General features: G+C 46.3%; 2 protein-coding genes across 2 annotated transcripts in view; both read right to left on the bottom strand.

Annotated features, from left to right (window-relative positions):
* Positions 1-2,962, bottom strand: part of LOC126250492 (uncharacterized) — a 79,702-nt gene extending 76,740 nt beyond the window's left edge. The window contains exon 1 of the mRNA XM_049951564.1: positions 2,848-2,962. The gene's annotated coding sequence lies outside the window, so the exon portion shown is untranslated. The remainder of the gene's footprint in view (positions 1-2,847) is intronic.
* Positions 2,963-10,535: 7,573 nt separating this feature from the next.
* LOC126251594 (uncharacterized) overlaps positions 10,536-23,094 on the bottom strand; it is a 153,047-nt gene continuing 140,488 nt past the window's right edge. Inside the window, exons 2-4 of the mRNA XM_049952166.1 lie at positions 17,710-17,907; positions 11,779-11,978; positions 10,536-10,542 (exon numbers count right to left, since the gene is read on the bottom strand). Of these exons, the coding sequence (XP_049808123.1) occupies positions 10,536-10,542; positions 11,779-11,978; positions 17,710-17,883 (381 nt within the window). The 5' untranslated portion in view covers positions 17,884-17,907. The remainder of the gene's footprint in view (positions 10,543-11,778; positions 11,979-17,709; positions 17,908-23,094) is intronic.

Here is a 23,094-nt window from a genome sequence, read left to right as displayed (position 1 = left end):
AAGAGGTTCAGCAAGAATGAAGAATTGCACACAGATGTCCATGAGAGGGTATGTAGTAAACCCACATAGTGGTTCCATGATGCAATAATGAAGTTTCCAGGAAGGTAATAGCAGTGTACTGATGTTGGTGGAGAGTTTATTGAGAGATATCATGTAAACTGACTCATGTTCATTAATAAATAAAGAACAAAAAACTAGTACTGTGAACCATTTGTGAACACCCCTCCTACTTGGGCAACTTCTTTTACTGCTTGGTTGAGAACAACGTCTTTTTTCACTTAACTGAACATTTTCAATGTTTTACAAGTTATCATTGACTATTGCCTTTTATTACACTTATAAGCTTATTGCAAAATTGTTGATGAGCTCATTTCAGTTCTCAGTTTAATGCATTTCTCTCTTGTTTGTAAATTGGATGATTCTGCTCCGTGGATTGATTCTTAACATAAGCATCTTGTCTTTTCTTTACAACCTTATATACTTCTGATGTACAACTTTTTAAACCCTTTATAACTTCTTTTTCTATTTTCCTAAGGCTTCTTCAGCTACTTTCTTAACTGCAATTTCTAACATTATTTTGTCAAAAACTGACATTTTGAGCCAGTGGCTGCATACAAAATATAGGTTGACCCCTACATAGAAGATAACAGCAACCAGCCACTTTTTACAATGCTGTTTATTTATTTAAATAGCGCCGTTACCAGTTTTGAACCGATGCGTTCATCTGCAGATGGCTAGTTCATGTTTAACATTAGCTTTCGCCTTTTGTTTTCCCAAATGATGAAATTTCTTTGGGGTTGGGGTGCCCTACAACCAAAACATATACATAAAGTGCATCATACAGTTTTCACTGATGCAAGATCATAAGCAGTCTGCACTGGAACATAATGGCGTGGATTTTTCGTCATAAATAACTGAAACATCTTTCTTTTAATGGTTTGTTTACATCACTTAGAATCATTGTGAGGTACAATCACAGCTAAAAAGACATTGTCTCAGAATGAAAGCTAATGTTAATGTGAACTAGCCATCTGAAGATGAACCCGTTGGTTAAAAACCAGTAATGGCGCTATTTAAATAAATAAATAGCATTGTAAAAAGTGGCTGGTTGCTTTATCTTCTATGTAAGAGTCAACCTACGAGCAATTTCTATATTTTTCCATGACACCACTGGAAACGATGACTGCAAATGAGTGATTTAGCGTGATGAACCACACTGTGCCTCCTCGCAATCCCACAGACAGGAAATGCATAGAGAATGTTACCTACCATCATTGTGTAGTGCAACAGGGAAATACAGAAGAGGTGTTTGTTACACTATGTTAGTGTTTTTCATATACTCAGGGTTTGGTCCCCACATTGTGCCTAAGAAAAGGCTAAATGCTGAAGGATACAAACACTTTTACAGCATTGTGAACAGTGTACAGAAGAGGAACAGTAAGGAGACAACGATCGATCGTATCTGCGTGACAATCCACCCCGTCATAAAGCAGCATCTCTGAGGCAGTGGTTTGTGGGCAGTAACATTCTCTAAATGGTCTAGCCCACTCAGAGTCCTGACTTGAACCCAATGGAAAAGTTTTGAAAAACTTAAAACGTCAACTTCACTTCAGACAGTGTCTGTCTTCACTACCTTTCTCAATTTCAACTCTCAGGAGGAACGGGTACCCTTCCCTCCACAGATGTTCGGGCAGGGCCGGCGCAAGGCACGTGCAAAACGTGCGGCCACACAGAGCGGCACTTTCCGAGGGGTGGCAAATTTGCTGCCCTCTATCCCCCCCCTTTTTTTTCTTATTTAGGACAAACTGAGCGGCTTCGGGAACTGTGGCATGGCGCCTCTACTACCTGCCAGCTGCCCCTGTTGAACGTGGCGAGGGAGGTGGACTAATTTCTTCCTCGCCACTGTGGCAGCACCGTTGTACTTATGCCAGAGGAACAGAGAGGGAGAAGTAGTCTGGCATACAGCCGTACAAGCAGTATTCTTATGAGTGGAGTGCTGCCAGCCTGTTACGCGCCGTGCGTTTACTCACAACTAATTTTGCAGAAGACAAAATCTAATTTGGAAATTCGAATGCAATATTCGATACTGCGGTTACCTGTTAAGCCTGAAGCAATTTTGTTAAGCCCTTCAATAGCAGTTTCCGAGCGTTTTATTCTACCTGCATTATGGAAAAAAAAATGGTTGAACATTACTACAGCCAAACATGTCCTACACCTACAATGACTAGAATTATTCTGAATGGGTAAATACGCTGTGATTAATTACAAGGGATAAAGACATTGCTAATAAGCCTGGTTGGGTTTCGACGTATTTTTGAAAATTATTGCTACCTATTTCAGAGTGATAGTCAGACGCTTTGGTTTTTGAGCCACGAAACACCTGTCTCCGCCTGCACGAGCAACAATTAAACTCTGACCGGCACTTTTGTTTGACAATACTACTTGCACACTAGATGTAAGCACATATTAAAAGCTTCGAGACTGTCCACTCAGTGGCCGAAACCTAGGTAGATCTGAAAAGTAAAATAAAAAATTGCGATTGACAGCTGACATTTCCTACAGATTTGTTTAAATAAAACTCCACAAAGGTTTTGTAAAAAAAAAAAAAATAGCAGCTCGCATGGGGCGGCACTTGGGCTTGCGCCGGCCCTGCGTTCGGGCACCTCGACGAATGTGCCCCCGGTAGAGTTCGAGCCGTCTTAAAAGTGAAGGGTGAACAGACGCCGTATTAAGTCCACTAATAGATGTCCGGATAGTGTACTTAACACACGGCCAGAAGCTCTTTGGATTCGACAGTGCATGTGCGAAGCAGCGGGCGGCGGTGAGAGGGGAGAGCTGCGCGCCTACCTGGCGGCGGCGGCGGCGTTGGCCTTGTCCCTGCGGCTGGGCGTGGCGGACGTGCAGCGGCCGAAGGCGGCGACGGGTGTGGTGCGCGCGGAGGCGGAGGCGGTGGCGGCGGCGCCCCCGCGGCGGCCGGAGCCCCTGGCGGCTGCTGCGGCGCCCGACGAGCCGGCGGCAGGGGCGACGCGCGCGCGGGAGGCGGCCTGGGGGCGCGGCCGCTGGTGGTGGGGGTGGGGCTGCGGGCCGCCGCTGGAGGCGGAGGAGGCGGCCGAGGCGGGGCGCGCAGCGCGGCCGCGGCCTCTGCTGTCGCTGCCGCTGCCGCCGGACCCTGCTCCGCCGCCGGGGCTGCCTTTGCTGCAGCACCACGGGACGCTCAGACACCTTCCCTACAAGCTCGAATAGCGTTTCATCGCAAAGCCAACATATCGCACCCCTGTCGTGTTTCCGTCCTAAAAACACAAATATCAACAAACTGCTTGTCTCGCGCTCCACCAATAAACAGCTATTCGCAAAATTTTGTTGGGCTATCTCTAGAGTACCGTTTCGTGATCTCGCCTGTCGGAACGGCACGCTAGTGTCCCTACTCTTAACACCGTTATGTACGGGAATTCCGTGGTTACGTTACAAACAGGTATCCTGACCCGGAAACGAACGAGACGAAAGTTGTTAGTTCAGATACCTTATTACTAAATTACGGCAAATGGAACTTTAAAATATTCTAATACGTTAACAGTCATCAACGTTTTTCTTAATCACGCTTTAGATATGTAGTTTTTATTTCAAGAATCGTTTATAGTCGCAGTCTCTGTACTGTTGTGGTCTGTTAATACGCAGCGTGAGAATGGTTGATATTGCTCCCTGCTATGTAGTGAAACACGCGCGTGGAACACCATTACAAAGCGGCGAGAAACAGGTTATTCTTAACTTTTTTAGAACTTTACGGAAATAATCGTCTTTGAAGTTTTCCGAGGGACTGCATTTAATACAGATAAGGCATTTAAAAAAAAAAAAACAGGGGGGTGCGTAGCTGAATCGGTTGCGTTGAACAACAAAAAAATGTTCAAATGTGTGTGAAATCTTATGGGACTTAACTGCTAAGGCCATCAGTCCCTAAACTTTCACACTACTTAACCTAAATTATCCTAAGGACAAACACACACACACCCATGCCCGAGGGAGGACTCGAACCTCCGCCGGGATCAGTCGCACAATCCATGACTGCAGCGCCTCTGACCGCTCGGCTAATCCCGCGCGGCCGTTGAACAACAGTAATCTAGTATAGTCCACGAATCAGGGGCTCAAATATGGTTATGGTCTTTTTCAACACCTAAATCTTTTAAACGTAAAATTTGTCAGATTTTTTCATATAACACATATCTAATGATAATTTTTTTATGAAAGATACAGGGCCTCTTGTTTCTGACATATTGTACGCAAAACACCAGATTTCAATGCAAATATAGTCCGCCCCCATAGCTAAGTGGTCAGCGTGACGGATTGCCGTCCTACGGGACCGGGTTCGATTCCCGGCTGGTTCGGGTGATTTTCTCCGCTCAGGGTCTGGATGTTGTATTGTCTTCATCATAATTGCATCCCCGTCCGCCGCGAACGTGGCCCAATATGGCGTCGAACGTAATAAGACCTGCACCAAGTCGGCCTGACCTGCCTCGTAAGGGGCCTCCAGGCCAATGACGCCCAACGCTCATTTCATTTCCAATGCAAATATAAATTTTTAATTATCGTTATTTTATAAAGTATTGTCAATAAAGTTTGTTTAAAGCGAGAAAAAAAATTACGACAAAAATGAAAAATCCCGGTACTCTTTATTTGGACTATGTCCATTGTTTTATACCATGACATGGTCCCACACACGAGTCAGTCATCAGCGTCGTAGAAACAAGGTACACAATAGTTTAATTGGCTGGTTGATTTGGGGGATGAGACCATACAGCGAGGTCATCGATCCCATCGGGTTAGGGAAGGATGGGGATGGAAGCCAGCAGTGCCCTTTCAAAGGAACCATCCTGGCATTTGCCTGACGTGATTTAGGGAAATCACGGAAAACCTACATCAGGATGAGCGGACGTGGGTTTGAACCGTCGTCCCCCTGAATGCGAGTCCAACGTGCTGCGCCACCTCGCCCGGTATAAATAATAATTTTTTGAGCATCGAGCACCCTACAAATGCTGCATTTTGCAGTTGCTGCCGTACCATTGCAATATGAACCCAACACAACTGATCTGGAACTAAGTTAAAGGATTTGTCGCGAAAAGTAACACGACATTTTAGGTGCGAGACGTATTGGAACTAATGGACGAAGCTTTCTGTCACAGGTTACTGCCAAACGCTGGTGGGATACAGAACGATAGCCTGTGTCAAAAGAAGAGGGGAAAATGTGGCGCTTGGCTTTCTTCATCGATTCTGTTGTTGATCGACTCATTATCAACGTCGCAGATCACAGTTTCAGAACTGAAATGTATTTCTCGGATATGGAAGGAGTTACGAAATTACCAGACGAGTGACACTAATACCTTCAGTGACTGCAGTATACGGTAAAACTCCTGCGATACGCTTTTGCGTTACACATAGCTCGCTCAGAAAAATAGCGCAGTGTTTAAATTAGGAATTTTCATCACCATTTCTTTTTAATACAATATTATGCTAGTTAAGAAAGAGAGCGTGTTAAGCTTTCCGTCTGGTCCCCTAAGAAGCGTACGGTATTGCAGGAGTTTTGCTGAATATTATTCCACTCCGTTTAAAAATCATAAGACATTCTAAGCTATATTGTTTATCTACTCATCTCTTTTTACACCTTAACTGCAGCTGTTTGCATCACTGCAGGTTAGTTGTACCCTCTGCCTTGCCAGTGCTGTCCAAACGATGGTGAAGCTGTTGTCCCGTCTTATCGCTCAGTCGATGTGCGCGTAACGCATCGCGTAAAACGTATCCTTATCATCGTAGTTGACTGTACTCGATACAGCCTGGCTTCCGCTCCACGTGAAACGAAATCCAATAAGATTACAGCGAACGATGGAGAATGCTTTCATCAAGTTTATTCTTATGATGAACACAGTATAGTAAACATGACCTTTCAAATGCATACCTTAAGGGCTATGAGCACTTGTTCCGTTGAAGTGAGACATTTTTCTCTCTTTTGCCTGGTAACCGAAAGGTCGCGGGATCGAATTCCGGCAGGACCACGGATTTTTTCTGCCTTTTAATGTAGCATTTATCTCTCAGTGATGTGAAGATTCACCAGAAACGAAACGTGGTTCGGATTCCGCGTTGAACAGTTGGCCGCCTTTTTCCGATTGGATAACTGGCTACGGAGACGCAAGTTGCCGGAGTGACGTCCAATTGAAAAACTTGCACCAGGTCATTGAGCCACACGAAATTATTATTACCAGAAGCTGTACTTTAATACAAACTTTCTCCTCTCTGCTGGTTAAGCTTTCGGGGTATACGGTCGTGGTCCACGGAACTCTTCGTCCAAAAATGCGCTGGATACTGTCAGATACGTTGCTCCTCCGTTGGGTCTTGCCGACAGACCGTTCGGACGTCTGAGAGCGACATACATACTGTAGAAAAAGAGTCACAGATGATACGCATAGATGATCCTTGTCAAACATAAAACTTAACTGTCGATTATCATCTTGTCAAAGAAAAAAAAACTATTTTGCGATTTTGCAGAGCTCTTGTCCATACGTCGCTAAGTTTCATGGCCAGTCTAATGTCACGTTTCTGTAAAATCTCTCCGATCTGATTTGTTACTTTTTTAATAAAAGGGAGAGAAGTTGTACTCCGTCGTCGTTGTTTTCCGTGCTTATTCTTCGGCCTCCCGTTATTTGGTCGTAAAATTCTGTTTCCTTCTTTCCCCGAGTAGCCATTTTTCTCCAAAGCGTGCTTTAGATGTTTTAATTCGGCGTCCAGATAATCCAGCGTTCAATTCCTTTTGGCTCTATCGACAAGGCTTTTAATGACACCTCTCTTTTTGTTGTGGATGGTATTCAGAGTTCTTATGTAAGTATCTGTCCGTGTGCATTACCTTTCGAAAAACCTTGTGTTCCAAACTTACATCGGTCTGTCTCAGAATTAAAACATCCAAGAAAGGGATTTTGTAAGTATCTGTCCGTGTGCATTACCTTTCGAAAAACCTTGTGTTCCAAACTTACATCGGTCTGTCTCAGAATTAAAACATCCAAGAAAGGGATTTTGTTGTCTTTTTTGCTTCCATGGTGAACTGGATTTTTGGACTTATACTACTTAGAAAACTAAAGAATTCATCGAAAACTTTTTTACCACGTGGCCAAACCAGAAATCTGTCATCCACAAACCGATACCAGCGATATGGTTTCTTGTTTGCTTTTTCTAAAGTTGAACCACCAGCCTCCTTTTGGTGTAAGTGTGGTAACAGAGAGAGAAGGGAGGGCAAAGAGGTGACCAGACAGCAACGGGGATGGAGGTGACAGATACAGACAAGAGGAGGAGATGGAGAGAGAGAGAGAGAGAGAGAGAGAGAGAGAGATAAGGGAGGGCAGAGTGAGAGAGAGTGGATGGAGAGGAGGAGATGGACAGAGAAACCAAAAAAAGAGGAGGAGATGGACAAAGACAGGGGGAGGAAGAGACAGGTAGACAGATGGGGGAGGAGCAGATAAATAGAGAGGGGCTTAGGAGGATATGGATAATGCGATGGGAGAGGAGGAGATGGACAGAAAAAGTAAAGGGGAGAAGATGAACAGGGAGAGGGGAAGGAGGATATGGACAGAGTGGAGAGGAGTAAATTGACAGAGGGGGGGGGGAGCAGATGGACAAAGGGGGAGGGAGGAGAACACTGACAAAGAGAGGGGGGAGGGTAGGATGAGACGGACAGAGAGTAGAGAGTGTAGGGGTGGAGTAAGTGGACAGAGAGAGGGGGGCGGTGGAAGTGATGGCCAGAGACGGGGGAGGGGGGGAGGAATGGATACGAGAGGAGGGAGGAGAGATGTATGAAGAAATAGGGTACGGTTAGAGAGAGGATGGTGGGGGAGGCAGGAGGAAGTGGATACAGATAAGGGCAAGAGGAGATGGAGTGAGAGAGAGGGGGAAGGAGGAAACTGACTAACAGATTTGTGGAATAAAAAATAGCCAGGCAACGCCTGGTTACTCAACTTCGTTACTAATAAAATTCAATAAATGTATGCTAATCAACACATACCAAACCATCTCTTTTACGAAAATTACATATCAAACGCACTAAAAATATAAATTCTTAATTATCGATATTTTATAAAAGATCGTTAATAAAGATCGTTTAAATTAAGAAAACATTACAAATTTATTAAGAAATTATATGTGCAACGAAAACTGGAATGTTAACTGCGATATGCAATTACAAACAAGAAGACATACATCTTTCATAGAGTGTGATGATTAGGTATGTGTTAATTGGCACATGTTGATGATTTTGTATATAGATAATGTAGGTATTCAAGCGGGACAAAAAAAGAAGAGATTCCAACCTCCGATGTAATGAGTCTCCCGCGATATCGAGTCAGCAACACAGACTATTGTGAAAATCGCCTTAAAGTTAGTGAATTAAAGTTACTCGGAAAACTTCAAAGTCGATTTTCTCTCAAGAATGTTTCAGAGTTCCACTGGATGCTTTGGCTAACATATCTGAGTTCTGAACTTCGCATACCATAAATATAAAAGACTACAAAAACCTGATTGCCGGGTGATCTTGTTAGAACTACACGTGCGAAGTCGGGGCGGGTCGCTTGTTCGTTTATAATATTCCTCGTCTCAAGCAGAAAAAGAAAGGCTGCAGAATCATGAATAAAAAAATTAGGGGGCAGAATTAAAAGGAGAATGAACAGAGAAGGAAGAAAGAAGGGATGTTTTACGAAGACGGCGTGCGTGACGCAGATAGCCGCTATCGAGCAACACGCATTACAATAATAATATTCAATGCCCCTATTCTCATGCGATTTCACAACCGGTTGTTTCCGAAGCAGAGTCCCACAACGAGACCATCAGACCCGTTAACCGAGGATTATGAAGAGTCTACGGTGCGTTGGTGACGGACCTGTCCTGATCATCAGGATGGCGGCTTTTCTTGCGATGGCCCATAGTTTCCCAACAAAACCGATGTTGATTCTTTTATGCTTATGTCCTATACCTGTAACGTTAGTCTTGTTTCGACCAAGTGAGCGTACTGCAGCGGGTAAGGTTAAAGGCTGCTGGCGGTACTGGTTCAAATCCTGCACTTTTTTTTCAGTTTCATCGTACAGAATATTATTAAATAGTATATGCCATGCAAAATCATTAAAAATCTGTCATTTTCGCGGTAGTAATTTCGTTAATCAATGATTACAGCAAACTTTCTTCGAATGTGTATTTCGTTTGTGTTTCGAAGAGAAAATTCCAAATACTTGGACTGTTCCAGAGAGTTCGCAACGATGGACGAAGTATTAGCAGCTATGGAAGGATTGCAAATACAGGTGAAAGTACTCATCCATAATTTTGGCCCTAATCATGTTAATAATACCGATCAAACCAGCTGCCAGTACCAACCGACATGCAATCGATCCTTGCGGAAAAAGGAGCGAAACCGTTCCTGTCCCGAAAAAAAGATTATTATTCCTTCAAAGCAACGCATACTGCAATTGCTTCAGGAAAGATATGCCCTTACGTAATCTTATGCATAGAAGTATCATCTGGGAAAGTTGGTCGCATTGTAAAAAAAATAAAAATAAAAACAAAAATAAAAAATAAAGAGTTTACTATTTGACTGTGGACTGGGACCTGCACGAAATCAGGCAAGTTCAAAAAAATAATGTACGAAGTGTTTTAAAATCTAATATTCTTCCGTACTTGGGACGCCAAAAATTTCTTTACACTATTAGTTCATGGGAAGCTTGCCAAAGCCAACCAACAGGATAAAATTTTCACAAAAAATTAAAAATGCTCCTGACTTGCAAAAGAGTAAGAAAGAAGTCGCTTCGAGGGAAGATTCCATAAAAATGCTTCCCTTAATTCTGCATCAATTTAGTGCACCTGCTTTCGCATGAATGACAAAATACGTGTGGCTCGCATCGAAGATGATAGGAGGCAGAACCATCTTTCTGAATGTAAACTAACTGTGTTTTCCGGTATCGCTTCTGAAAAATCCGTGTGCTTGCAATACAATAGCTTTCATTAAGTGTGCGCGGTGTTCTGGAAATTTGTGTTCCGGTTGCTTCTACGACAAATAACATCCGGAATTGTGTTGTAGCACAGCAAGTAACGAATGCATAGCGAGGAAGATGTTCCTGTAAACTACTATATGCCAAACTAAATACACATTTAAAGAAGGTTTGCTTTAGTGCTTGATTTATTAATGAACGTTTTTAATAATTTTGCATGACATGTATTATTTATTGATATTCTATACGATGAACATGAGAAAAAAAAGGATTTGAACTTGTAGCGCCGGCATGGTACACTTGAACCTTAGCCGCTGCCCTACGCTTTCTTGGGCGATGTCCACAGGATGCGTAATTATGTGACACACCGTTGCACGTTATCATGTGTACGTTACCGCGCGAGAACACTGTGTCCTGTGCTCACGGTATCGTCCGCCGAAATCAGTGCAGTCGGCCTTTTTGGCCAGTGCGGTTGTTATGCCTTTATCCGATTTTTTTTATTTATGAATGTATCGCACACGCCAGGGTTTACTACACACTGAAACAGAAGACGGAAGCAAAATAGGTGAATGATACCTTATACAAATGAACTATGTGTGGAGGATTTGGCCACTTATTTAAGGAACTGCAAGAAAATGATAAACACCCTTTTGTCTACTTGAGAATCAGTAAATGTACCTCAGGATACCTCCTGACACGCCTTTTGCACTGCTTGAAGAAATGTAGCAACTTCAGAGAAACTACTGCACGCGAACAACGTGTCGCACTCACTTCAAGGTAAGTGCTTTATCCGTTGCTATTACATAGATAAAAAATACAAATCAAATGTTTACAAAAGAAGTGGTCCACAAATAACGTAAAACCGAATTCGTAGAAACGACACCTTTAATGAGGATTAAATTCAGTGTACGAGAAATCCGTAATATCGTTGCCGTCTGTAATGACGTATCCAGAACACATGAAACTTTCCGATGGCAAACTTGAATATTGTTGAAGCAAGATACGCTGCTCTTGTTTCCTTACGAGAATGATAATTAGTTCTGCTCATACACTCGCCTTCCTATGTGGAGGAACCCCACGCAGAAGTGGCAACACATCCATCAAAAAAATGGTTCAAATGGCTCTGAGCACTATGGGACGTAACTTCTGAGGTCATCAGTCCCCTAGAACTTAGAACTACTTAAACCTAACAACCTAAGGACATCACACACAGCCATGCCCGAGGCAGGATTCGAACCTCCGACCGTAGCGGTCGCGCGGTTCCAGACTGTAGCGCCTACAACCGCTCGGTCACACCGGCCGGCGACATCCATCAAACGAGAGGAAAGAAAATCACCTGTCCCATCTAATTCTAAAGCTATGTCCTCCCACAACTTGTAAGTAACATTCCTCGTGTGATGCTGAGACGTCTTTTGATCCCACAAGCATCTTCGTGTTTGCGCCAGGCTGATTAGCTTCTCGCTGTCCACGACTGTGTCGCGCCACTGACACGTCGTAACATGAATAAAGTTATAGGTATAGCAGTTGAAACTTGAACATCGATTTTCTCGGAAACAGGGCCGTCGCCTGAAAAGCCGCTAGCCAGGTACTGAGACAGGTTCCTCTACATTACAACACACCTAAGACTCATCAAAATCCCCGATTAACAGGTGTAATGATCCCCTCGTCAGTGTGATTTGTAACAAAGTGACTAGAGACAGTTGCGATATCCCTGCCTTTAGCAGTAACTTCGTGGGAAGTGAACCTTCCCAGACAAGCCGCGGAGTGTACTGACCCCCGGAAGAGCCTGGCGGGCCTGGTGGCGGTAGAGGAGGCGGCGGAGGCGGCCGGCGAGGCGCGGCGGCCGGGCGAGGGCGGCGCGGCCGGCGGGTCGTCGCTGTCGGAGCAGCAGCTCAGCAGGCTGGAGTCGCACGAGGCGGCGGGGGTGGCGCCGCGCACGCTGCCCGCCTCCACGCCGCTGTCGCTGCCGTCCACCTGCGGCACGGCGCGCCAACTCATTGCACGTCCTGGACCGCCGGCACGTCTACAACTGTCACAACTATAAATATGTACTATAAAAATAAATGAACACCATAAACACAACACATTACCACACCTAATACTGTGTAAGAAACCCGCCGACACCCAAAACAACGTCCCGTCGTTACGGAATGGATAATTACGGGTCCTGTATGGTTTTCGAGGTAATCTTATATCAGTCTTCCTGCAAAATAGTGGACCATTCACGTAGCGATGACAAGGTCGATAGCGATCACGCACTCTTCTCTCTAATTAGACCACAAAGACTCAATAATATTGAGATCTGGTGGCTGTGGTGGCCAGGGGAGATTCTACAATTAATCGTCGTGTTCACAAAACCATAGCTGTGTGAACAAGGGGCCTGTCGTGTTGAACACGCCATTCCCATTGGTGAACAAATATTGTACCATCAAATAGGCCAGATTAGCCAGAATAGTCACATAGTCCCTGACAGGAATGCGACCTTGCCGAGTAACCGTGGCACCCATGGAATACCACATGACAGCCCAAATCACCACCAAACGCCTACTACGTATCACCTCTGTAGCGTCAACTCTGACTCCGTAGTCCAAGTTTAAAGGCTTCAGCACCACGTTTGCCTGTTATGGGAATTTGCATCACTGATGTGTGGTTTTGGAGTTGCACCTCGCTCTGCAATTGCCCTCCTATTGTTTTCGTGCAGTCATGGGTTGTGAGTGCGACATTCAGTTCTACAGCGACTTTTGCAGTTGTCATTCTCTTATTTTTCGTCACAGTACTTTTTAACGATCGTCTGCCACAATCACTCGACACACACTTTCGTCCTCGTTGTAAATTAGCTGATGATGGTTTTCCGCTTTCCCTTTACGCCGTATAAATCTTCGATACGGTGCTTCTTGAAACACCAGACTCTTCCGCTAACTTCGCTAGGGGAGCACGCACGCACGCACCGCACCAGCGCCAACAATCTGCCCCGTTCTAATCCACTTAGTTCCTACCTAATGCACTCAAAACTGTGTTCTGACAACGATACACGTGCACTCGCAACTTGTTGAGGGAATTGCACAGCTTCAGTTCGTGGTCAAATACAAGAGCGCAATCTACTGGCGTGGCTAGTATCCGCATTTATTTTCAAGTACGCATTTCTCGCGGTTTTGTCCAATCCCTGTTCATAGCGTACCTAATCCCACAACAGCGCATTAAAATCTACTCCTTAGCAATTTTGAGTCAGCTACCACACTCATCTGTATTCCCTGGTCCGCATATTAAGGCATAATGCCCGTTAAAGGCTGAAATCCTAGGTTCGAGGCTGGTGCGGCGCACAGTTTTAATCTGGCAGCACTTTGAAGTCAGTACCGCCATTAGCCTGTTTTTGATTTGCAGTGTTACATTTACAAGATCATGATTTAGACTTTACAATGCCATTATCAAGTGTTTTAATGTTATAAAGTGCCTAATATGGCATACTGTCATATTTAAAATACACTATTAGACACATTGTCTATTTCTGGTAAAAGCCTACTTCTTTGTTTTATCACTGAAACACTGAGTATACCGTCTTGACTGATTCAGTCAAGATGAAAACATGCTTTAGAGAGGTGAAATCGACGCTTTACACTTCAACGCCACACAGCAGCAACAGTCCCACGTGTAAGCCTCTCAAATGCACACTACACACCGACAACGACAACAGCGTCAACTGACAGCTCCCACATCCTGTTTGCGCATGCCCGATTTTCTGCGAGTTGGTTCAAATGGCTCTGAGCACTATGGGACTTAACATCTATGGTCATCAGTCCCCTAGAACTTAGAACTACTTAAACCTAACTAACCTAAGGACATCACACAACACCCAGTCATCACGAGGCAGAGAAAATCCCGGACCCCGCCGGGAATCGAACCCGGGAACCCGGGCGTGGGAAGCGAGTACGCTACCGAACGACCACAAGCTGCGGACTCTTCTGCGAGTGTCTAGCTTTGTTACCACTACTTTATTTACATCCGTCATAATGATATACACTTTGAAAAAAAGAAAAACAGAGAAGAAAATAAGATGCACTACGAGGAACTTACACAAATTGCTCACTTATTGATGTTTATATAGGTATTGACGGAAAATGCGAAATTGTTAACTGTGGCGGCCGATGGACGAATATGAGACGCTGCAGTGCAATTTCACCGCACAACTAGCTACGATTGTAAATATGGGAGAAGTCGATACCAGGACATAAAATCTTTACAAATTTCATTCCGTGTACTCAGATGGACAGTAGCTATGCCTCGCAGATAGACGCATGAACAATGTACGCAGATGTCAGCATTTGAGAGAGCACGTGTAGCTCGGTTCGAAGAAGACAGTTGGACGGCGAATCGCTGGACATTTGAATAGGAGCGATCCCACTATTCGACGACGTTATCAGGAATGGCCGAACAAAGCTCAAGAGGGAAGCGGTCGACATCGAGAGACGACGGAACGTGAGGACCGAACAACCGTTTGAGAGGCACGCAGAGTCCACGATTCATTATTATGATCGATTCAACTTTTAACTGGTGCTTCAGTGATCGCAAGGACCATTAATAGCCGGCAAACATAAAGAAGGCTGATCTCATGGCACCCCTTGCGCCGACTACCATTGACCTCTGTACACCAGTAAACCGTCTGCAGTGGTGTCGGACACATTCGGCCTGGAATTTCAATGACTGGAACAATATCAGTGACCCCGATGACCAGCAAAGACGTGTCTGGAGACGCCTCGGACAGCGCTGAGATACCAACCTGTTTGTCACGCACCATACGGCCAAACAATCAGGAGTGATGTTTTGGGATGCCATTTCTTTTCACAGCAGGACCCCTTTGGTTCTCATCGGCGACACCCCATACAGCACAGCGGTACGTCGACGATATCCTACCCCCTATTCTGTTGCCCTTCACGGCAAGCCATCCTGCGTTTACATTTCTGCAAGATAATGCCCGCCCGCGCACGGCGAGAGTTTCTACCGCTTGCCTTCGTGTTTGTCGAACCCTACCTTGGCTAGCAAGGTCTCCGGATCTCTCCTCGACTGAGAACCTTTCTAGCATCATGAGCAGAGCCCTCGAACCGGCTCAGGATTCTGACGACCTAGCGCGCCTATTGGACAGAATTTCACACGATATCCCACAAGATGGCATCCAACTACACACATCAAAAGAAGTTTTACATCACCTCGGTTCCGAGAGTTCCCGAAACGATACAAATAAACTGGAATAGAGATCAATATAAACATCATTTTCGCCCTTTTTATTGCTCATAAAAACCACACGTTGCCTGTTGTACCACCGTACAGCGAGCCCTTCAGAGGTGGTGGTCCAGATTGCTGTACACGCGGGTACCTCTGATACCCAGTAGCACGTCCTCTTGCATTGATACATGCCTGTATTCGTCGTGGCATACGATCCACAAGTTCATCAACGCACTGTTGGTCCAGATTGTCCCACTCCTCAACGGCGATTCGGTGTAGATCCCTCAGAGTGGTTGGTGGATCACGTCGTCCATAAACAGCCCTTTTCAATCTATCCCAGACATGTTCGATAGGATTTATGTCTGGAGAACATATTGGTCACTCTAGTCGAGCGATGTCGTTATACCGAAGGAAGTCATTCATAAGATGTGCACGATGGAGCCGCAAATTATCGTCCATGACGACGAATGCCTCGCCAATATACTTCCGATATGGTTGCACTATCCGTCAGAGGATGGCTGTATTGTACAGCCCCTACGGCGCCTTCCATGACCACCAGCTCCTTGCTGCACTCGCTGGACGGTGTGTCTAAGGCGTTCAGCCTGACCGGGTTGCCTCCCAACACGTCTCTGACGATTGTTTGGTTGAAGGCATATACGACACTCATCGGTAAAGAGAACGTGATGCCAATCCTGAGCGGCCCATTCGGCATGTTGTTCGCCCATCTGTACCGTGCTGCATGGTATCGTGGTTGCAAAGATGGACCTCACTATGGACGTCGGGAGTGAAGTTGTGCATCACGCAGCCTATTGCGCATAGTTTGAGTCGTAACACGACGTACTGTGGCTGCACGAAAAGCATTATTCAACATGGTGGCGTTGCTGTCAAGAGTTCCTCCGAGCCACAATCCGTAGGTAGCCGTCATCCACTGCAGTAGTAGCCCTTGGGCGACCTTAGCGACGTATGTCATCGACAGTTCTTGTCTCTCTGTATCTCCTCCATGTCCGAACAACATCGCTTTGGTTCACTCCGAGACGCCTGGACACGTCCCTTGTTGAGAGCCCTTCCTGGCACAAAGTAACAAAGCGGACACGATCGAATTGCGGTATTGACCGTCTAGGCATGGTTGAACTACAGACAACACGAGCTGTGTACCTCCTTCCTGGTGGAATGGCTATCGGAACCCCTTCGTCTAATAGGCGCTGCTCGTGTATGGTTGTTTGCATCTTTGAGCGGGTTTAGTGTCATCTCTGAACAGTCAAAGGAACTGTGTCTGTGATACAATATCCGCAGTCAACGTCTGTCTTCAGGAGTTCTGGGAACCGTGGTGATGTAAAACTTTTTTTGATGACTGTACTATTGTCAAGAGTGCCCCATGGAGTGCGATCGCAATTGTTCTCTATATACAAAAATGATTTGGCGAACAGAATTGGCAGCAGTTTGCGGTTGTTTGCTGATGACGCCGTGTATCCAGTGAGGCGTCGCAGTTGAGTGATTGTAGGAGGATACAAGATGATTTATACAAAATTCCTAGTTGGTGTGATGAATGGCAGCTAATTCTAAATGTAGAAAAATTTAAGTTAACGCGGTTGACTATCACGTTCGCATACAGCATTAGTAGTGTTCTGCTTGGAACAGTCACGTCTTTAAATATCTGCGCGTAACTTTGGAAAGCAATATGAAATGGAATGAGCAGGTGAGGACTGAGGTAGGCAAGCTACCGTACACTGCGAGGTGTAGGTACCCTGTACCACTGCTAGACGTTTCCTTTTCTGATCCACTCGAAAATAATGCGAGATAAAAACGACTGTCTGTATGCCTCCATATGAGTCTTAGTCTCTCCTATCTTATCTTCATGATCCTAATGCGCAGTGTGTGTTGGCGGCAGCTTCAAATGCCGGTTGTCTAGATTTTCCCAACAGTGGTCCTCTCCAGGGATTCCCATTTGACACGTGTCATTCGGTTCTACAGGTAACAAATCTAGTAGCCCGCCGTTCGCTTCGATGTCTTCGCTTCATTCGACCTGTACGAATGCCAAACACTCCAGCAGTACTGAAGAATATGTCGCACCAGCGTCCTATATGCAGTCTCCTTTACAAATGAACCTCATTGCCCTAAAATTCTCCCAATAAATCGAAGTGCGCATTAGGATCATGAAGATAAGATAGGAGGCATACAGACATTCGTTTTTATCTCGCATTATTTTCGAGTGGAACAGAAAAGGAAACGTCTAGCAGTGGTACAGGGTACCTACACCACGCAGTGTACGGTGGCTTGCGAAGTATCTAAGCAATGATGATCATGACGATGATGATGATGGTGATATGGTGATGGTGGTGGCGGTGGTGATCGTGGCCATGATGGTAGTGTCCTCGTTTACGAGACCTAACAGCGTGGTCATTGGTGACTTCGACAGCAGAACGCTCGCGAAATTTCGAAGCAGTTCAGAAGGAAGGACCACTGTGCGTATATGTGTGTGGTGAGGCACCTTGTAGTCAGGATTGGAGAGGGCGGTGAGGTCGAGGCCAGAAGAGTCCGCCAGCAGGAAGATGGAGTCCGGCCCGCTGCCGCCGCCGCCCGCGTCAGCATCCGCGACCACAGCCACGTCCACGTGGCCGCCTGGACCGGCGGCGGGCGCCGGCACCGCGTCGCTCGCCTCCATCGCGGCTGCTCACCTCATCAGCGTCTGGAACACACGTCACACACACATCAGCCAAACTCACAAGGCGTATCGCCACTAGAGCTATCTGCTCGTTCCTCGCCCAACCTATTTCAGAATAATAAACTATTCCCAAATAGCGCCAGGCAGTGCGTCTCGCTTTAAAGTAATCGTAATATGTGCATGTACACCGCCTGACACAAAAAGATATAAATCATCTAGAAGACGTGGTCTGAGGTCACTGTCACTTCGTAATCGTACACGCTATCGGCTGGTCTGTACATGATTAGAGCTGCACTTCTCTGTGGCAGGTAGTATGTGCACGAAAGTGCATTGGTGTTGTTTGCCTCTAGTGTTTTTGCCACCCCGGGGTGGGGTATGTAAGAGGCGTGAACAGGGTCAAATGCTGAAGTGACCACTATGAAAGACACGGAGATGATGCGTACTCGTGTGAGACGACTTCATCGGCACCTGACAGGAGTTTGAAAACTAAGGATCTCCAGTTGGCCGGCTGGTCGAGTCCTGCAGTATCTAGATTTGTGAGGCATTCATATGTGACACTGAGCCAATGCTGCACCGTAAGCCCTCCCGCCGGAGGTTCGAGTCCTCCCTCGGGCATGGGTGTGTGTGGTGTTCTTAGCATAACTTAAATTAAGTAGTGTGTAAGACTAGGGACCGATGACCTCAGCAGTTTGGTCCCATAGGAATTGACACACATTTGAACATTTTGCACAGTATGGGAACGTCGTCAAGGTTCTGGTCGACCACTTATGACCACCACAACGGAGAATGGGCGTGCTGTGTACCAATCACATTGTAGCCCGTTCAAATCTGCGCCTGCCATCCGAGAACTCCCTGCAATATTCTGTGTCATCCCGCACCACTGATCCGAGACTAGCAGCAGCCGGACTGAAAATGGCAGCGTTTGATGTGGAGCCGTTGACGGGTAGCATGAAATGCTGAGGAATGGCGTCGTACTGCATTCAGCGGTGAATCACGATCCTGCTCTGCCGCCAATCATCATCGTCGACGAATATGACGGCGACCTCGGGAGAAGTCTCGTTCTCCAATGTTCTGGAGTGGAGAGGCACAGCGGTGTCACTCCTGGTGTTGTGGTGTGGGGAGCAATCGGGTATAATTTCAGTTCGCGGCTGGTAGTGACTGAGGGAACACAGGCAGCACAAAGGTACATCACAGGCAGCCTGCGTCCTCGTGCGTTACCTCTCATTCGATAGCACAGTGCTATTTTTCGGCAGGACAGTACTCGTCCACACTTGTCTATGGACATTCGCCATACCCCATATCTCTATCAGACTCCATGAAGCTATGTGTGTTTTATCCCACTTCACAGGTCTCTCTTCTACTGCCCGCCCGCAACACACACCGCTCCACAGCAATCGAAGGCTGTCACATTTCTCGTCGGTTGTGTTCTGCATAGCGCCCATGCTGAAGATGTTTTTGCAAATATTCCTTGTGTGGGAATCGAAAATGTGTTTTGTTTCTAACAAGCTCGTCATTTTGTAGGCATAGTATTCCTTCGTGAAGGCTTTTAGTTCACTGACTAAGGTTTTAATACATAGATAGCGCTTGTCTTTCACGGATACACTATTTATTTTTGAAACAGACTCAAAAATTTACGTGAAATCTCATAAATGATATGACCTTAGCAGTAGCAACGGATAAAAAGGTCTTGGTGAACTTTGCGCTTAGCTCTCACCGTAAATACATTCAACAGGTGCATTTAGTGAAATAGCTGTGTTCTAATTCTGGACTCTCATGTAGCGTAGCTGCCGTATAAAAATAGAATACTAATCGGTCAGGAATCAGTGATGAGTAACGACATGGTAGGTATCAGTTAAACCCTTTACCCACAACAGTAGCTGTCAACACAAGCACATGCTTGTGCGTTAGGTAGGTAGTCGGTAGCTGGATGTTGGACAGTATTTTCGTCGGCATCATTTCGTTAGCAAGGAAAGGAAAGGTGGTGTCACACTGTTTCTGATTGCCAGACTACATGCCAACGTCAGGCGATGAATTCCTAACTTGTCCGCAATGCGTTATGGAATGACAGCTTGTCATACTTTTGATGGCGATACGTCTGTTAGCCGTAGACGAAATCTCAGCGGTACCATGTTATTGTAGATGAAGCTTCGTAACAGCTTGATCCAACGGTGCTGGAGACACTGGAAGGTTATTCCATCGTTACGGATGTAACATTTGACAGATTCACCTCATATAAATAAATAAATAAATAAATATACACTCCTGGAAATGGAAAAAAGAACACATTGACACCGGTGTGTCAGACCCACCATACTTGCTCCGGACACTGCGAGAGGGCTGTACAAGCAATGATCACACGCACGGCACAGCGGACACACCAGGAACCGCGGTGTTGGCCGTCGAATGGCGCTAGCTGCGCAACATTTGTGCACCGCCGCCGTCAGTGTCAGCCAGTTTGCCGTGGCATACGGAGCTCCATCGCAGTCTTTAACACTGGTAGCATGCCGCGACAGCGTGGACGTGAACCGTATGTGCAGTTGACGGACTTTGAGCGAGGGCGTATAGTGGGCATGCGGGAGGCCGGGTGGACGTACCGCCGAATTGCTCAACACGTGGGGCGTGAGGTCTCCACAGTACATCGATGTTGTCGCCAGTGGTCGGCGGAAGGTGCACGTGCCCGTCGACCTGGGACCGGACCGCAGCGACGCACGGATGCACGCCAAGACCGTAGGATCCTACGCAGTGCCGTAGGGGACCGCACCGCCACTTCCCAGCAAATTAGGGACACTGTTGCTCCTGGGGTATCGGCGAGGACCATTCGCAACCGTCTCCATGAAGCTGGGCTACGGTCCCGCACACCGTTAGGCCGTCTTCCGCTCACGCCCCAACATCGTGCAGCCCGCCTCCAGTGGTGTCGCGACAGGCGTGAATGGAGGGACGAATGGAGACGTGTCGTCTTCAGCGATGAGAGTCGCTTCTGCCTTGGTGCCAATGATGGTCGTATGCGTGTTTGGCGCCGTGCAGGTGAGCGCCACAATCAGTACTGCATACGACCGAGGCACACAGGGCCAACACCCGGCATCGTGGTGTGGGGAGCGATCTCCTACACTGGCCGTACACCACTGGTGATCGTCGAGGGGACACTGAATAGTGCACGGTACATCCAAACCGTCATCGAACCCATCGTTCTACCATTCCTAGACCGGCAAGGGAACTTGCTGTTCCAACAGGACAATGCACGTCCGCATGTATCCCGTGCCACCCAACGTGCTCTAGAAGGTGTAAGTCAACTACCCTGGCCAGCAAGATCTCCGGATCTGTCCCCCATTGAGCATGTTTGGGACTGGATGAAGCGTCGTCTCACGCGGTCTGCACGTCCAGCACGAACGCTGGTCCAACTGAGGCGCCAGGTGGAAATGGCATGGCAAGCCGTTCCACAGGACTACATCCAGCATCTCTACGATCGTCTCCATGGGAGAATAGCAGCCTGCATTGCTGCGAAAGGTGGATATACACTGTACTAGTGCCGACATTGTGCATGCTCTGTTGCCTGTGTCTATGTGCCTGTGGTTCTGTCAGTGTGATCATGTGATGTATCTGACCCCAGGAATGTGTCAATAAAGTTTCCCCTTCCTGGGACAATGAATTCACGGTGTTCTTATTTCAATTTCCAGGTGTATATATATATACTATGTGATCAAAAGTATTCGGGCCCCTGGCTGAAAATGACTTAAAAGTTTGCTAAACATCATGCTAAATTCCTGGACCGATTTCAGTCGAATTTGGTATACATATTAGTTACAATCTGGAAAGAAATAACGTATGGGTTGAACTACCAGCCTCCTATTTAGATAAATGTGATAACGTGGAGAGAGAAAGGAGGACGAGGAGTTGGATAGACAGCGAGGGTGAAGGACGGGATAGGCAGAAGCAGGAAGAGGAAGAGAGGAGGAGATGGTTAGGGTTTGGGGGAGGGGGGGATGGACCGCGTGAGGGGACAGGTGGGTATGGCAGAGAAAAGAAAGAGGAGCAGATGGACAGAGACAGCGGTGACAGGCAGATGGACATGTGGACAGAGGGAGGAGGAGGAGGAGGAGGAGGAGATGGACAGAAAGAAGGGGAAGAGAGAGTAGACAGAGAGAGGGGGAGGAGGGAGTAGACAGAGAGATGGGGAGGAGGGAGTAGAGAGGGGGCAGTGGAAGTTATGGCCAGAGAGAGGGGGAAGAAGGAGATGGACTAATAGAAGACGCGAATAAATAAGTAATACGTACCCAGGCAACGCCGGGTACCTGGCTAGTTTATTTATAAAACAAAACAGAGTACACGAATTCTGTGAGGCTACACTTTTTGTATCTTAACGTTGATGCATGCGTTGATTTCAATTAGACTTCTGATGTATGTGACCTCATAAATGAGTTTGCGTTTATCCATGATAGTATGATTATGTTGTCTTTGATGCTAATAAACCCCTGTACGCTGTACAACATACTTAGTCGTTCGTTTATATCACATTAACTTACAATTATCTGAGAGTTATGATGGTTGAACTGACTGTTCCAAGGATATTACGAATAACTCATTTCACAGAAGAATATTATTCTTGAGTAAAACTTGAAGAATAGAGCACAACAAAATATGGAGTTCTCTTTGACCAAGTCATGTTTGGTCATTTGATAGTGTATTAATGCATGCATGCTTTAAGAGTTAAACGTGTATAGAATTCTTGGCTTTAGCTGTTATTGTATTACAAGAGCTTAAATAGATTTTGGTCAAATGGTGCAAATGGCTCAAATGGCTCTGAGCACTATGGGACTTAACATCTATGGTCATCAGTCCCCTAGAACTTAGAACTACTTAAACCTAACTAACCTAAGGACATCACACAACACCTAGCCATCACGAGGCAGAGAAAATCCCTGACCCCGCCGGGAATCGAACCCGGGAACCCGGGCGTGGGAAGCGAGAACGCTACCGCACGACCACGAGATGCGGGCGGTGCAAATGGCTCTGAGCACTATGGGACTTAACATCTATGGTCATCAGTCCCCTAGAACTTAGAACTACTTAAACCTAACTAACCTAAGGACATCACACAACACCCAGTCATCACGAGGCAGATTTTAGTCATAAAAGGGGAGAGGAGCGTTGGACGCAGTCGGCTCGGACGAATTCAAGCAGCCCGCTGAAAAAAATCGTTTGGAAACGAACGGA

The sequence above is a fragment of the Schistocerca nitens genome, chromosome 1 (genome assembly GCF_023898315.1).
Source record: "Schistocerca nitens isolate TAMUIC-IGC-003100 chromosome 1, iqSchNite1.1, whole genome shotgun sequence".
NCBI classification, from domain to species: Eukaryota; Metazoa; Arthropoda; class Insecta; order Orthoptera; family Acrididae; genus Schistocerca; species Schistocerca nitens.
This window is presented reverse-complemented; position numbering and strand designations above follow the sequence as displayed.